General features: G+C 45.3%; 3 protein-coding genes, 1 long non-coding RNA gene and 1 pseudogene across 5 annotated transcripts; 3 read left to right on the top strand and 2 right to left on the bottom strand.

Annotated features, from left to right (window-relative positions):
* Positions 1-49: 49 nt before the first annotated feature.
* On the bottom strand, positions 50-1614 carry LOC136187926 (vacuolar protein sorting-associated protein 45-like). Of its 2 annotated transcripts, none has more exons than XM_065975639.1 (9): positions 1439-1614; positions 1323-1383; positions 1178-1257; positions 1064-1132; positions 912-1003; positions 818-858; positions 379-714; positions 219-312; positions 50-164 (listed from the first exon to the last, which is right to left on the bottom strand). In XM_065975639.1, exons 1-8 carry the CDS (start codon positions 1574-1576, stop codon positions 308-310), a joined length of 822 nt encoding a protein of 273 aa, XP_065831711.1. In that variant the 5' UTR covers positions 1577-1614; the 3' UTR covers positions 50-164; positions 219-307. The 2 variants fall into 2 exon arrangements, with proteins under 2 accessions (XP_065831711.1, XP_065831710.1); XM_065975638.1 differs by having other exon boundaries at positions 379-726.
* On the top strand, positions 1591-3127 carry LOC136188160 (glutamate--tRNA ligase-like; annotated as a pseudogene).
* A 2283-nt stretch (positions 3128-5410) lies between these two features.
* Positions 5411-9061, top strand: LOC136188161 (solute carrier family 12 member 9-like). The gene is given in 27 exon segments (XM_065975894.1): positions 5411-5606; positions 5663-5812; positions 5855-5972; positions 6120-6124; positions 6169-6228; positions 6231-6248; positions 6311-6406; positions 6470-6499; positions 6563-6649; positions 6699-6763; positions 6818-6883; positions 6949-7044; positions 7109-7199; positions 7256-7357; positions 7415-7476; positions 7533-7611; positions 7661-7705; positions 7738-7841; positions 7893-8017; positions 8067-8098; positions 8152-8223; positions 8277-8362; positions 8419-8481; positions 8533-8601; positions 8654-8701; positions 8756-8881; positions 8938-9061. Coding segments are annotated over 27 exon segments (2112 nt in total). The 3' UTR covers positions 8959-9061.
* LOC136188162 (TNF receptor-associated factor 5-like) lies at positions 8973-9779 on the bottom strand. The gene is made up of 3 exons (XM_065975895.1): positions 9154-9779; positions 9071-9100; positions 8973-9030 (listed from the first exon to the last, which is right to left on the bottom strand). Exons 1-3 carry the CDS (start codon positions 9777-9779, stop codon positions 8973-8975), a joined length of 714 nt encoding a protein of 237 aa, XP_065831967.1.
* Positions 9780-10491: 712 nt separating this feature from the next.
* On the top strand, positions 10492-10940 carry LOC136188096 (uncharacterized). Its single transcript, XR_010670109.1, has 3 exons — positions 10492-10605; positions 10657-10770; positions 10829-10940. It is a non-coding gene; the product is annotated as an uncharacterized lncRNA (long non-coding RNA).
* The last annotated feature ends 1854 nt before the right edge of the window (positions 10941-12794 follow it).

Below are 12794 nucleotides of genomic sequence, written 5' to 3' on the forward strand. Positions count from 1 at the left end.
TAATGTAATGCTTGAGGGGCTGCATGTTTAAGTATACGGGGAACACAACGTGATTATTAATTTAATTAAATTTTGGTTCTCGTAGCCGAGCCCGTATTTTTCCGAATAGTCGACCCATTTGCTGATCCAATAAATAGGCTGAGATGCCGGATCTTCAGCCTCATCTAATATAAAACGAACATACATCTACAGATCTACATACGTATACATATACATACCCCACTGCTTGCTGCTCTTCTTCTCCGGCTCTTTCTCCAAGCAGTCACTCAACTGGCACAGCAGATCACTCAGAAAATAATCAGACGGCTCAGTCTCAAATAAGAAAAACAATAACTAAGAACCCCGCCTATCCTCTCAGTCTCCCCCCAAATATCATACAAGGATTAAACTCTGTTGCAGTAGGAGGAAGCGGTGGAGCGGAAGAGGGTTTGACAGAAACAGCGGACGTCGTCGTCGCCGAAGACAGCGCACCCTTCAAATGACCCGCCACCATTCCGCATCCGTCTTTATTGACGAGACTCAGCGGTTTTCGTGGGAGTCCCGACGTCGAACTAGCCGTTGTCTTCTCGTAGAATCGCGGCGCCATCGTCAAACAGCTGAGCGGAAGTCGAGTCGGCGCGAAGCCGGCGGAAAAGAACGGGTCACTGAGAACGATTTGCGTCGCGGGACGCTCGGACGGATCCGAACGGAGGAGTCGGACGATGAGCGACTGCGCTGCAGACGACACTTTGGGCGGAATAAAATAGTCGTTTCGTTTGATACGCGAATAGGTCTCCTTGAGGGATTTCGTCTCAAAGGGAGGCTTTCCGAGGCTTACCTTCGTCTATTAATTCTTGCAAGACTTCCGGTTCGTACTGCCTGGAGTGAAGATTGATGGTGCACGTGAAGTCGTTGCTCTCGAAGACTCTCACCTGATCACGGGTCGCTTTTTCAGCGACAAAAGCAGAGCCGAAAGACCTTCCGTCACTCGTCGAAGCGACTCCTCGTCCCACAGTCCAGCCAGCTAGATGTAAACACGATGCACCAATATTGAAAAGTAGAAACCTTTTTCTCTTTCTCTCACCTGACTGCACGTAGGCAAGTTGAGAGAAAACAGGTGGGGATTGACAGCAATATAATCGGCACACGCTTCCTATGTACACAGTCAACAGATGCAGGAACACAGCTCTGAGCGTACTTGGATCTCTTTGACTACTTCGTGTTCATCTGCCTCAGCCAACTTCTTCACATCCTGCTGACGCAAAAAGTTCGTAAAATCTGCAAAATACAAACAACGTCTCTGTAGACACTCATCATCAACTTCTCTCCTCTTTTCTTCTTACACAGGTAATAGAGACCGTATTTTGGAACGCGAAGCTCTTCGACTAACGCGTCGATGTTGCCCTATGAGAAAGGAACGTCAGCTCGCGAAGAGACCGATGAGTGGGGTGCACGATACGGGTGTCGGTCTGAGGAAGCAGATCGCCTTGAGGTGTTTCATCGTTTCGCGGCCCGTTGAGTCGTACCCTCGACGCCTCCACATCGACGCACGAACGATTTGGAACGATTCGGCAGCCGACGTGAACTCGCACGTCATTCTCGGCTTCTCGTTTTGCTCCAAGTACTACCGGTTTCCTTCATCTTGGAAGCCTCCGAACGGCGTTATTCAACTACTTGTTCGCTAAACATCACAAGGGGTCCCTAATCCTACGCGTAGAGGACACGGACGCGCAACGCAACGTGCCCGACGCCGAACGCGATCTCGAATCGACTCTCCACTGGGCAGGCATCCATCCAGACGAAAGCCCAAGCGTCGGGGCCCCTACGGTCCCTACAGGCAAACGGAACGCTTCGCAACGTATAACGAACACGTGCGCAAGCTCGTGAGGGAAGATAAAGCGTATAAATGCTTCGCTTCGAAAGACGAAGTGGCTCGCCTTCAAGAAGCAGCGCGACGCACGGGCCAAAAAGTGAACTACGACCAATTGTTCACTCGCGCTCAGCGAGACGATTTATCAAGTCGCGGGGCGAGCCACGTGATTCGTCTTCGAGTTCCGGTCGACGGAACGACCGCCATATACGGGCGCATGGAATTTTCCAATGGGGAAATCGAGGATCAGGTCCTGATGCGATCTGACGGTTGTCCGACCTATCACCTAGCCAACGTCGTCGACGATCGCGCGATGAATATCAGTCATGGTGAAGAGTGGCTCCAGTCGACGGCGAAACACGTGTTGCTCTATGAAGCGTTTGGCTGGGTTCCGCCTATCTTTGCTCATCTTCCCTTGCTTCTTAATAAGGGAGGTGGGAAGTTGTCCAAATGGAATAAGGATGTGTTTGTGGACGATAAGGTGTCATGTCGTCTGCTTTGGTGAATTATGTAGCTCTGCTGGGATGGTCTCTCCGGTCGACTGAGCAACGAATATTTACTATGAATCAATTGGTTGGCACCTTTTCTTTGGAAGATGTCAATAGACTGTTGACGTTGGGCAGATTGCCTGGTTCAATAAGGAGCACTTGAAGATGGCCTATGAGAGTCCGTTGGGCAGTGCTTCGGTTATTCGAGATACGCAGGGACTTGTCAGGAAGACGTTTTCTCCTGTCTCCGAACGTATAATCAGTTCAGAGTATCTTCACCAAGTCCTTGAAGTTTTGATTGATCGAATCAGCTATTTACCTGACGTGCTTCGACTTGGGAGTTGTTTCTGGGTTGAGCCGAAAAGTACGGGGGAACAGTTCCGCGTCGTTTCCACGGACTATCGTCTCATACTCAAAAAATCGGCGGAAAAACTCGATGCGTGTGATTTCGTTGCTCACAACGTTATTTCTCTATTGAGAAACGTGGCTCGGGACGTGGGCGTTCAGTCTAAGACCGTACTCAGACTAATCCGACTTGCCGTCACGGGACAAGAAGTGGGCGGACAATTGAGTCTCACATTGGAAGTCCTCGGAAGGGAAACGGTTGTTCGTAGGACTCATAGGGCTATGATGAGATGATCATTCACTCTGCGACGACTATATCTTTCTATTGGACTTCTGTCGGACACCGGCGTCTCGATCAGACACGTGCTCGCATTAAAACAGTCGCCGTTTGCATCTAGAAGAATCAGGCTGCATGGCATTATGTGCTTGTATATAAGAGCAGGCTCTCGTCCTTCGTCTTGAGAAACGACAACGCTTTTCCATTGTTCTCCAGCTTGTGAATGCGCATGTTGCCTCGCGCCGGTTTAGGCTAATTAATTAATTATTATTGATTTTTTAATTATTATTGATTTTTACGAGTCGTTCTCCCGATAGGACTTCGAGCAATCTGATAAGCATTTTTCCGTCGCGCAAATCGGTGTAGAGATCTGCGGTACGTGAACGTCTTCTTTTCAACCAACTGTCGCTCGTCTAGAAAGTGAAACGCGCGCTAATACTCGCAAAATTGCACGTTTTCGACGTCGAACGAACGCCGATTCGTCGAAATTTGCGCGTTTAAATCGATAAAAGCTCATTAGTGTCGCGAAAAAGAACGCTATTCGAGCGCGTGCTTAGAATTCTCGCCGAACCCGCCCCCTTTTCCTAGAATGCTTTTTCTCGTCGGCTAGAAGCTCGCGCTTTGGCTCGTTTATGCTCCTTTCGTGTCGTGCAACTGCATTCTATACCTGCGAGAACTTTGATTCGCTGCGTTTCGAAGAGGTGAGACCGCGAGTCACGCGACGACATCGCGACATTTCGAATCGGCTTCAAAGACACGAACGACGAACCGGAAACAAGAAAAAAAAACTCTCCCAGCTGTCGACAGTGTTGGAGCATAGATGTGACGTGGTTTCGACGCGATACGCATGCGCGGACCCTTGGGTGACCATTTTTGAGCTCGCGCGATTTCTTTTCAGATTGAAATTGTTTTTTGATATCATATGTTTCTATGGTGACCCTTTCGGTCTTCATACGGGTGCTGCAGCTGAACGGGCACGTGACAGCGCAGCTTTCATTCATTTTTGGAACGCTATTTGACACTAAAGACCTCCGTTTTCGCGTGGGAAAATGCACCCCCGCAATAAAAACATACGGGCTATATCTCAAGCGCAAAAACAAAGAAACCCAAACTGGTGTCTGATTGATCTGCCATGAATAACTCATGATTTCAACGCTGTGCTGCATTCCTTGCCGAGGGTAGATTGAATAAATAATTAAAAGAAAAAGAGAACGAAAAATATTAACGCCTGCTTCCTTTCGAGCCAATTATGAAAAACACCCGCCTCCGAGTATACGGGACTTGCGAGACGTCTCGAACTTCCTATCTCTGGCTTCGTCGACGTGGCGTATACGCGGCGCAGAGTCTAGGGAGCTTTAGCCTGAGTGATGCGGTGGCGTTAACGCGGGGGTCGGTCCCGCGTGCGCTTCGAGTACTAAAATTTTAGTACCGGAAATGGATACACTTCTTCTTCAATAGCAGGTTATTATTATTATTAATACGTTAGTTTTCTTTATTGTGTACTCACTGTAGCAGTGCAGTCCATTTTTATTAGATTTTATCTGGGCATGTGCTGCTCTGAACGTTGTGGTTACATGGTAAGAAAAAGTGTTAGATTTTCGCGTGATTTTCTCAATTTTCTTTTCAGTCCTCAAGGTGAACCTGTGCTGGAACACAAAGGCGTTCCTCTTAAATCAGTCTATGAACGGTAAATGAAATTGAAACATGTAAATCAATATATTGACAGATGATTGTGCATTCAGGTATTCTCGTTCAGATATGTTTGACGTGGTTAAATTTCCTACCCTAACAGCGGAGGATCTTTCGCTCCTCATCAATTGCGTCTCCCCACATCTCTCGACTCTTCTAGACGGAAGTTGATTTCGAGTAATAAAAGAATTAATTACCGGTAATAAATTAATTGTAAAATTTTAATTATCAAGGCTACGTTGCTATTTGAGCCGTACTTTTATTTGGCTGCGAAAAAGGTGAGAGAGGACGGGGAATTTTTAAATTGTGAATTTTTCACTTCTTGGTTGCAAGGATATTGAAAGAGAAGTGGTCGCGTTTTTGAGTCAAAAATTTTGCCGGACTTCTCGTGACAATTGAACTCGTGGAAAAAGAAGATTTGGACTTGGTAAATAAATACCATTCTCAAAATATAATTAATATCTTTAATTTTCATAGACGAATCATCTGGTTGGATTGAGAGTCAAGTTCATAAAGCTCTCTTTTCGCACGACGAAAGATCTGATGAACGTCAGAAGGCAAGAGAAAAAAAATCAAATAAATAATCTTCTACTTAATCCAATTGATATCAGAGAGGTAATGGCTGCCGTTAAGAAGAACAAAGATCGAATCAAAACGGCGGATAAATACGACGAATCTCTTTGGACTAATTTGAGTGTACCGTTTCGTGACGTCACAAATGTTTAGCTTCTATGTATTAAAAGCGTTTCCTTGGGCGCCAAAATGACCAATCGAGTTCCAGATCAAATGGATAACATTATCGATATTCAAGAGTACGACGTCCCGTATTACGTCCGCATTGCCATCGATTTGAAAATCAACGTGGTAAGGAAAACCATTATAGATGACGTCATAAAAGAGAGACGAGTTCTGTTGGTAATGCTTTCCGGAAATACGAGCTGCTGGGCGGCGTTTGGAAGTGCAGACTGCACGGAAGTCGTAGGGGCGTTGATGAGTGCCCATCACGCGTGGTAGGTTCCTTGGATTGGATCGAGAGCTACTACTGCGCTCCGGCTCGTCTGCAGAAGAGCGAAGACAGCCAGCAACATTGTGGATCCGGGATTTCCGTTCGGCACGTGACGGGCACGAACCCTTTTTCTTCTCGTTTTCCGGCCAAGTGGGACGGTAATACATCGTTCAATCGATGCTGAGATAATCTCTCGATAGAACTTCGCAAGGAGGCGAGTCGCGTGGAGAACGATCTCTACCTGAAACTCGTCTCGTTCAGCAAACTAGGCGCAAGCTATAGCCAACACGAGAGCCTATCGAGCGTCCAAGACACCGAGTAAGAAGAAAATAAGGAGAAATCTCTAAGAATCTTTCGCTGGGGGTCGTGGCCGATGTCCCGTATAAAACGAGGTCATTCATTCTCGTAGAACCGGTTCGGGACACGTCTTCGATACGATGTCTCTCGAAATCGAGCAACTTCTAGCCAAGGTAAATTTTATGACGTCATAATCAATTAATCGTATTTTCATTAGCTGGGCGAAGTGAACGACTCCATGCAGAGTCACTTTCGGCTATATCGACCAACGGCGCTATAAAGGAGGAGGAGCCTATCGTAAGATCCGCTTCCCTTTTCCTCTTCCTCCATTGTCTAACTTTTTTTCTTTTTCTTTCTAGTTATGATTAGTCGCGCTCTGGGGCCGGAGTTTGGCGGCTCCGTGGGAATTATTTTCTACGTGGCGAATGTCTTTGCGAGTGCAATCAACATTATTGGTACTATTTGGAAATATGATCTTTGTTCCTTATCATTCTTTCTCTTGTTTTTTTGTTTCTAAGGTCTAGTCGAATCCTTAGTGAATAACTTTGGTATTCATTGAACACACACTAATCAATATGTCTTATATATTTATTTATTAATTAATTTTCTAGACGTTCTTCCTGAAAGTGCTGGGTGGCGCTATTTTTATGGAACGCTAACGATTATCTTATGCCTAATTATTAGTCTAATTGGCGCAAGTGAGTTTTTGAATTCTCGAATTTTAGTGAAGAAATTCCGATCTCTTAGATATATTTGCCATGGCATCTATATTGATATTCGTTCTTGTCATGGTCGCCGTCACGTCAGTAATAGTGAGCAAAAATAATTTAATTAATAATTTAATTAATTAATTAATTTTTACGTAGGTGAGCTTTGCCATCAAAGGTCCTTTCTATGTTAATATCGAGTCTACAATTAATTCCACCAAGTCGGTATGAAAAATATATTGTTTTATTAATTAATTAATCAAACAGAAATCGATTTTTTTGTTGATTAGCCTGGATTTTTCTGTCCCACCAGTAAGAACGGCACGCCGCCGTGCGAGGCTTGGTACTCGAGTTGGAATGATACAACGTTTCATCAGAATCTCAAGGCAAGTTGAATCAAAGAGAGTATGCTTGCCACATTGAATCAAAGGCTCTTTTTATTTCTTATAGTCAGACTATGTCATTGATTATACCACAGATGTTATGACTAGTTTTCAAATCGTATTCTCCGTGATTTTCAATGGATGCACTGGAATCATGGGTAGATACTTCAATTAATTAAATATTTTTGCTAAATCGTCGGTGTCATTAATTAAGCTGGAGCCAATATGTCTGGAGATTTGAAAAATCCAGGGTTCTCTATACCGTTTGGAACGCTTGCCGCTTGCCTGTTTACCTTTTTGGTATACGCTCTCCTAAGTAAGTAAACAATCTAGAAACAGGACATTTTTTCTCATTTTTTTGGTTTTTTCTTAGTGATCTTTACTGGATTTACTTGCACTCGCGCTCTTCTTCAGAACAGCTACGACTACATGCGGGTAAGACTTCGTTGGATAACTATTTATTGATTAATTGATATTTTTGTTTTCTGCAGTTTATTAACGTTTGGTCTCCTTTTGTCATAATCGGCGTTCTGAGCTCGACGCTGTCTGCCGCTCTAAGCAATCTTATTGGTATTTTTGCAGATTTAATTATATATATTTTTTCATAAAACAAATGTAGGTGCGTCGCGAATTCTTCAGGCTGTGGCTAAAGATAACTTCTTTGGTAAGGCGGATAATAAGAATAAAAATATATAGATATTGTCTTCCTAGGTGTTGTGCTAAGAGTCTTTGCTAAAATGATGGGATCCAAGCGTGACAATCCCGTCTACGCGTTGCTCTTCTCCTGGATTCTCGTGCAGGTAAACACGATGCCTTCTTGGCCTCTTACTGTTTCACTGAGCATAATTTAGCTTATTTTAATTATTGGGAAATTGAATGCCATAGCTCCCTTCGTGGCTATGTTCTTCCTCCTCTCCTATAGCGTCGTGAATATCGCCTGTTTGGCCTTGACATCCGCTTCGGCGCCAAACTTCAGGTAGAGACAACATCAAGTCATTTCCTAATAGTATCATCGTCTCAATTAGGCCATCATTTAAATACTATTCTTGGCACACTGGTATCACTTATACGTAGATTATCTGAGATGGAAACTCACTCAGAGATGTTTAGCATTGATAGGGGCCATCTCTTGCCTCGTAATCATGTTCTATATTTCTCCAACAGCAGCTGGAGTATCAATCGGTATAAATATAGAGAGATTCAGTTCATCTAGCACATCACTTCGTCCTATATAGGTGTTATGACCGTTCTTTATATTATTCTCGCGTTCTTTGGTCCGTCAACGTCGTGGGAAGTGTCTCAAGCGCTTATCTATCACCAGGTAGAGCCACCAGGTCTCTCACCAGTGAGAGCAGCTAACGTCTTTTCTTTTGACAGGTCCGTAAGTACTTGCTTCGTCTCGACATGAAGAAAGAACACGTCAAGCTTTGGCGACCCCAAGTAATAGACTATAATTATATTATTATTATTGAGATATTTTCTTCGTCGTAGATGATGTTTCTTGTGGCGAATCCGAGCTCGTCGCTTCAGGCCATGGACTTCATCAATGATTTGAAAAAAGTTTGTCTGTGTTTTCTGTGGGGGAAAAATCGGTTTGAATATTGGTCTCTAGGGTGGTCTCTGTATTTTGGGTCACGTTGACGTAGATACGTCTGAAAATGTTGGTGTTAGGAATAAGCGTTCGTTTTCTTCCTTATTCTTTTCTGTACTATAGTCTGCGAAGAGGCATAAGGAGAAGCAGGACGTTTGGGTCGACTTTGTCAAGTGCACTCGTTTGAAGGCGTTTGTTGAATTGGTGAGCTCGTCTTTGGTTCGAACGGGCGCCCAATGCCTTATGATGGTAATCTATTTGACTCTCCTTTTTCTGACGATGATGATGATGATACGCGTTTTCAGGCATCAGGTCTAGGCCAATAAGAGCATGTGTTCCTTCACGGATGTCTCCACGTGATGATCGAGCTCGCTCCGCGCGGCGCGCACCGTGCAGCCCTGCGACTCGAAGGGACACGAGACCAAGGCATTTCCACACTCGTGACACACGTGATCCTGCATATGAACCCTAGTGAAAACAAAAATAAATAATAATAATTAACGATATCGATTTGTATTCGCCTTGAAACCATGGTGACCGTGCCGTCCGTGAGACACCCGTTTATGCAGGGAACCATAGCGAGTGGACAATCGTGCTCGATGTGTTCGTCGAGATCGCAAGCCGCCATTTCGAGTGCGCAAGCGTGACACGAAACCGATCGCTTAGGACACGTTCTAGCGTGCGCATCGACGAATTTTCTCAACATGACGTCACCGCACAGAGGATGCGGACAGGAAACGTTCGCGTAAGGGCACTCTCGCACGTGATCGTCGAGATTGCGTGCCTTCCCACGCCACGTGCACGTGCACGTGCACGCCGCTCCGAATCGTTTCGGCGACGGCGACGACGCATTGCGCGCTTTCGCCTTCGCGCCGACATCCGCGTTCACGCAGCGCACGTCGATGAGGCCGCCAACGGGGAGATTTCGTATGAGTTCGCGTTTCGCGAGCGGGCGACGATCCATCGGGCAATTGGCGTGTCGCGCGAGCCACTCGACGACGCACGCTTCGCAGAACGCGTGCCCGTCGCGACACGAGACGGGGTTGCGTAGAACTTCGCGACTAGAGCGAGTGGTTGGCGGACTTTGAAAGGGAAACGACGCGTTTGGATCGACTTTAGTGAAGAAGTGATCGAGAGGGATGCCCATCGAATAGCGTGGAGGAGTAGAAAACCGTTGTGCAGGTGGGACGTTCGGAAGGTTAATTAACGGAACACAGTACCCGGATTAGGCAAGCTTGTGCTAGACTATTTATTCATTTATGTACACGTATTTATTTCTTCAATATCCTAATTCTTCCTCTTCTTGATCAATGTCCATGTGAGCAACCAGTTTTTCTAGGATCAAGTCTACGGCAGATTCCGTAAACAATTCAGAGTGCATCTCCTCTAACACCAAATTATTTCCAGTTCCCTCAATGCTCATATTGTAGTCTCGTTGCAACAGCGTTTATTCATTATAGGTAGGGGAACATGTTACCAGCGTTCATTCATTATGGGTAGGGGAACATGTTTCCAGCGTTCATTCATTAAAGGTAGGGGAACATGTTTCCATCGTTTATTCATTATAGGTAGGGGAACTATTATTAACGGTAACCTATGTGACCACAAATATTCACGGTCGAAAGTGGCGAGTGATATATTTTCCCCATAGGTAACGTACCAGACTCTAAGACGATATTCTCTTCACAGGGTCGCTTCAAACATTGTAGATGATCCGTTGCGAGACGTCAGACTTGATATTCTTCCTACTTGTAGACGAGCAAAATGTGCAGACCACCACCTTTTTCTTTGTCTCCTCCACCAATGCCAAGTATACATATAGAAACTTTTCAGTAACGTCCTTGTCTAATTGGTAATTGCAGACATCAACGAATGTTTGTCAATGCCGTGCCAAAATGGAAGGTGTGAAGATCTTGTTAAGGATTTCAACTGTGAGTGCTTTGCTGGCTATACAGGAACTTTTTGTGAAACCGGTGAGAACAGACAATTGATTATAGTTAATATTTATTGGAATTGAATTGCAGAGATTAATGAATGTGATTCAAATCCGTGTCAGAATGGCGGGACATGTATTGACGATATCGATAGTTTCACTTGCGACTGTCCACCAGAATTCAGCGGTTCACGATGCCATATAGGTAAAAGACCAAACTACCGGGCAATTGTTTTTTTTCCTTTGATAAACCATTCTTTCAGCCGAAGCTCGCTGTTCGTCGCGCATTGAAAACTGTACTGATTTCATTGAGTGCGCAAAAGGCGTCTTTCCATGCGACTCGCCCAACTATCTCGATACGTTCTTATCGCCCGCGTGTCCTCCTAGAGGAGATAACAATTTCACAACGTGGTTCACCGACGTCTTGATCTGTCTTGCGAACTTGACGAGCAACACTATTGCCGACGTTTACGTTGTCGATCGCACGGTTACGCAGTTTCCCGAAGAATGCCGTCTCGTCGACCATCGTTTGTTCAATCGCCTTGGAGACTGTGTACGAAGCGACGATCTTTGTAGCGTGATTTTTTCAACGTCAGATGTGCTATTTCTACGAGGCGTTTTGGAGGAATCGTCAACGTATCGTGATGTCAATTTTGACATAATGCTGGACGTCGTGCGATCGTGTCCGAACTCGCCAAACGATGCTGAACTTAGATCTGTTTTGGAAGAAAGAGGCTTTGTGTTATGTGGAGGGATTGATCCTGCACAGAACTTGGAATCGCCCTCCATTATTAATGTGCTAACATCTGTACGTATTTGAAGAGTTGATTGATGGGACCGGTTCGTCTTTGCAATTAAGCGCGATGAGGCACTGTCGGAGTGCGAAAATCGGCGCAGGAACGGCGGCAATCGGTTCCGTCGATCAGTCAACGAAACGTCAGGTGTTTTTGGGCTCATCAGCAATGGCACCAATGCATGCTACGAGTCCGGTCGATGTTTTCCAAGCATTAAATAACAGTCAGAGTGACAGTAATGTCACAGTTGATTGTCCAGTGTGCGGCGATGGCATTCTTCAAATCGAGTCTGAAGAATGCGACGATGGAGGTACCGACAATGGAGACGGCTGCTCGGCCGCTTGTGAACTCGAGGATGGATTCGGGTGCCAAGTTCCAGTGGGAGGACGAACCGTTTGTCGCAACCGAACGTGCGGCGATGGAATACGAGTTCCCGGTGAAGATTGCGATTCCGGTTCGAGCAGCTTCGGCTGCGATTCGATCAGCTGCACTATACTAGACGGATTTGCGTGTCCAGTCAACGACGAATTCAACGGGCCAAGTCAGTGCTTCAATTGCGGAAATGGAGTTCTTGAGTTCTTTGAAGAAATTAAAGTCGGAGAAAATTTTTTAAAAAACAAATTTTTCTGAATGCCTGTATAGTGTGGAGAGATACGAGGCAAAGAAAATCGATCTTGCGCAGGAAGAGGGAAAATGGAGAGGAATATCAAAAAAGTGAGTATTTTTTCATCAAAAAATCAGACAACAACGAGTCATTTGAAGAACCTCGCAATTGAGCAGAAGACCACCACCAGTCGTCTGAAAACGATGAAGACCCCCGTCTGGCCAGCTCAGTAGGAGCGCTGAGTCCAACAATTCCAATGGAAGGTACAGTTAGTGTGCACAGTTTCTCTAATTACGAGAACTCGTTTTGCGCACCGTAGAAGCGTCGCAGGAGATTCCTATGAATGCTATGTCCCATGCGTCGTCGATGACGTTCGATTTTGGAATCGAAATCGATTGTAACTGCGGCTACAATTACGTAGGGAGGCCTTTTAGTCGTGCCGTGCATCAGTACGCGCGACGCGCGGTTGCTTTGCCGTAGGACGAAGGGGCTATGATTGAATGCAATCGCTGCTTTACGTGGCACCACGGTTGCTGCTCTGCTACAAGTGTGACCCAGTCAGTAAAGATACGAAAAATAGTGGTACTTTTTTTTAATAATTTCATCTAAGGAAAGTGCTCCGATTCGGCTCTGCACGGGTTGAATCGCCGACGAACGTCCGTGCGATCTTTATCTGGCGACTCGTCGTATACGTCATTATGATGGAATACCGATCAATCAATATCTACGCTAATGATCTTCGAAAGCGTCTTCACAAACGTGTGTCTGTCATCTCTTTCAAGCTCTGATGTTATGCAGTTTATCAGCTCTCCGTGATCAAAAACATTCTCA

Source organism: Oscarella lobularis, chromosome 6, assembly GCF_947507565.1.
Source record: "Oscarella lobularis chromosome 6, ooOscLobu1.1, whole genome shotgun sequence".
NCBI lineage: Eukaryota > Metazoa > Porifera > Homoscleromorpha > Homosclerophorida > Oscarellidae > Oscarella > Oscarella lobularis.

What these genes read in the sequence shown, in the direction of transcription:
- LOC136187926 (XM_065975638.1), bottom strand. Translation starts at nt 1,576, where the DNA reads ATGACGTGCGAGTTCACGTCGGCTGCCGAATCGTTCCAAATCGTTCGT. An exon ending in ATACGGTCTCTATTACCTGT is followed by an intron (nt 1,258 to 1,322) that starts GTAAGAAGAAAA and finishes TGTATTTTGCAG; the next exon opens with ATTTTACGAACTTTTTGCGT. An exon ending in GCAAGAATTAATAGACGAAG is followed by an intron (nt 727 to 817) that starts GTAAGCCTCGGA and finishes TTCCGCCCAAAG; the next exon opens with TGTCGTCTGCAGCGCAGTCG.
- LOC136188162 (XM_065975895.1), bottom strand. Translation starts at nt 9,779, where the DNA reads ATGGGCATCCCTCTCGATCACTTCTTCACTAAAGTCGATCCAAACGCG. An exon ending in ACGGTCACCATGGTTTCAAG is followed by an intron (nt 9,101 to 9,153) that starts GCGAATACAAAT and finishes TGTTTTCACTAG; the next exon opens with GGTTCATATGCAGGATCACG. An exon ending in CAGGATCACGTGTGTCACGA is followed by an intron (nt 9,031 to 9,070) that starts GTGTGGAAATGC and finishes TTCGAGTCGCAG; the next exon opens with GGCTGCACGGTGCGCGCCGC.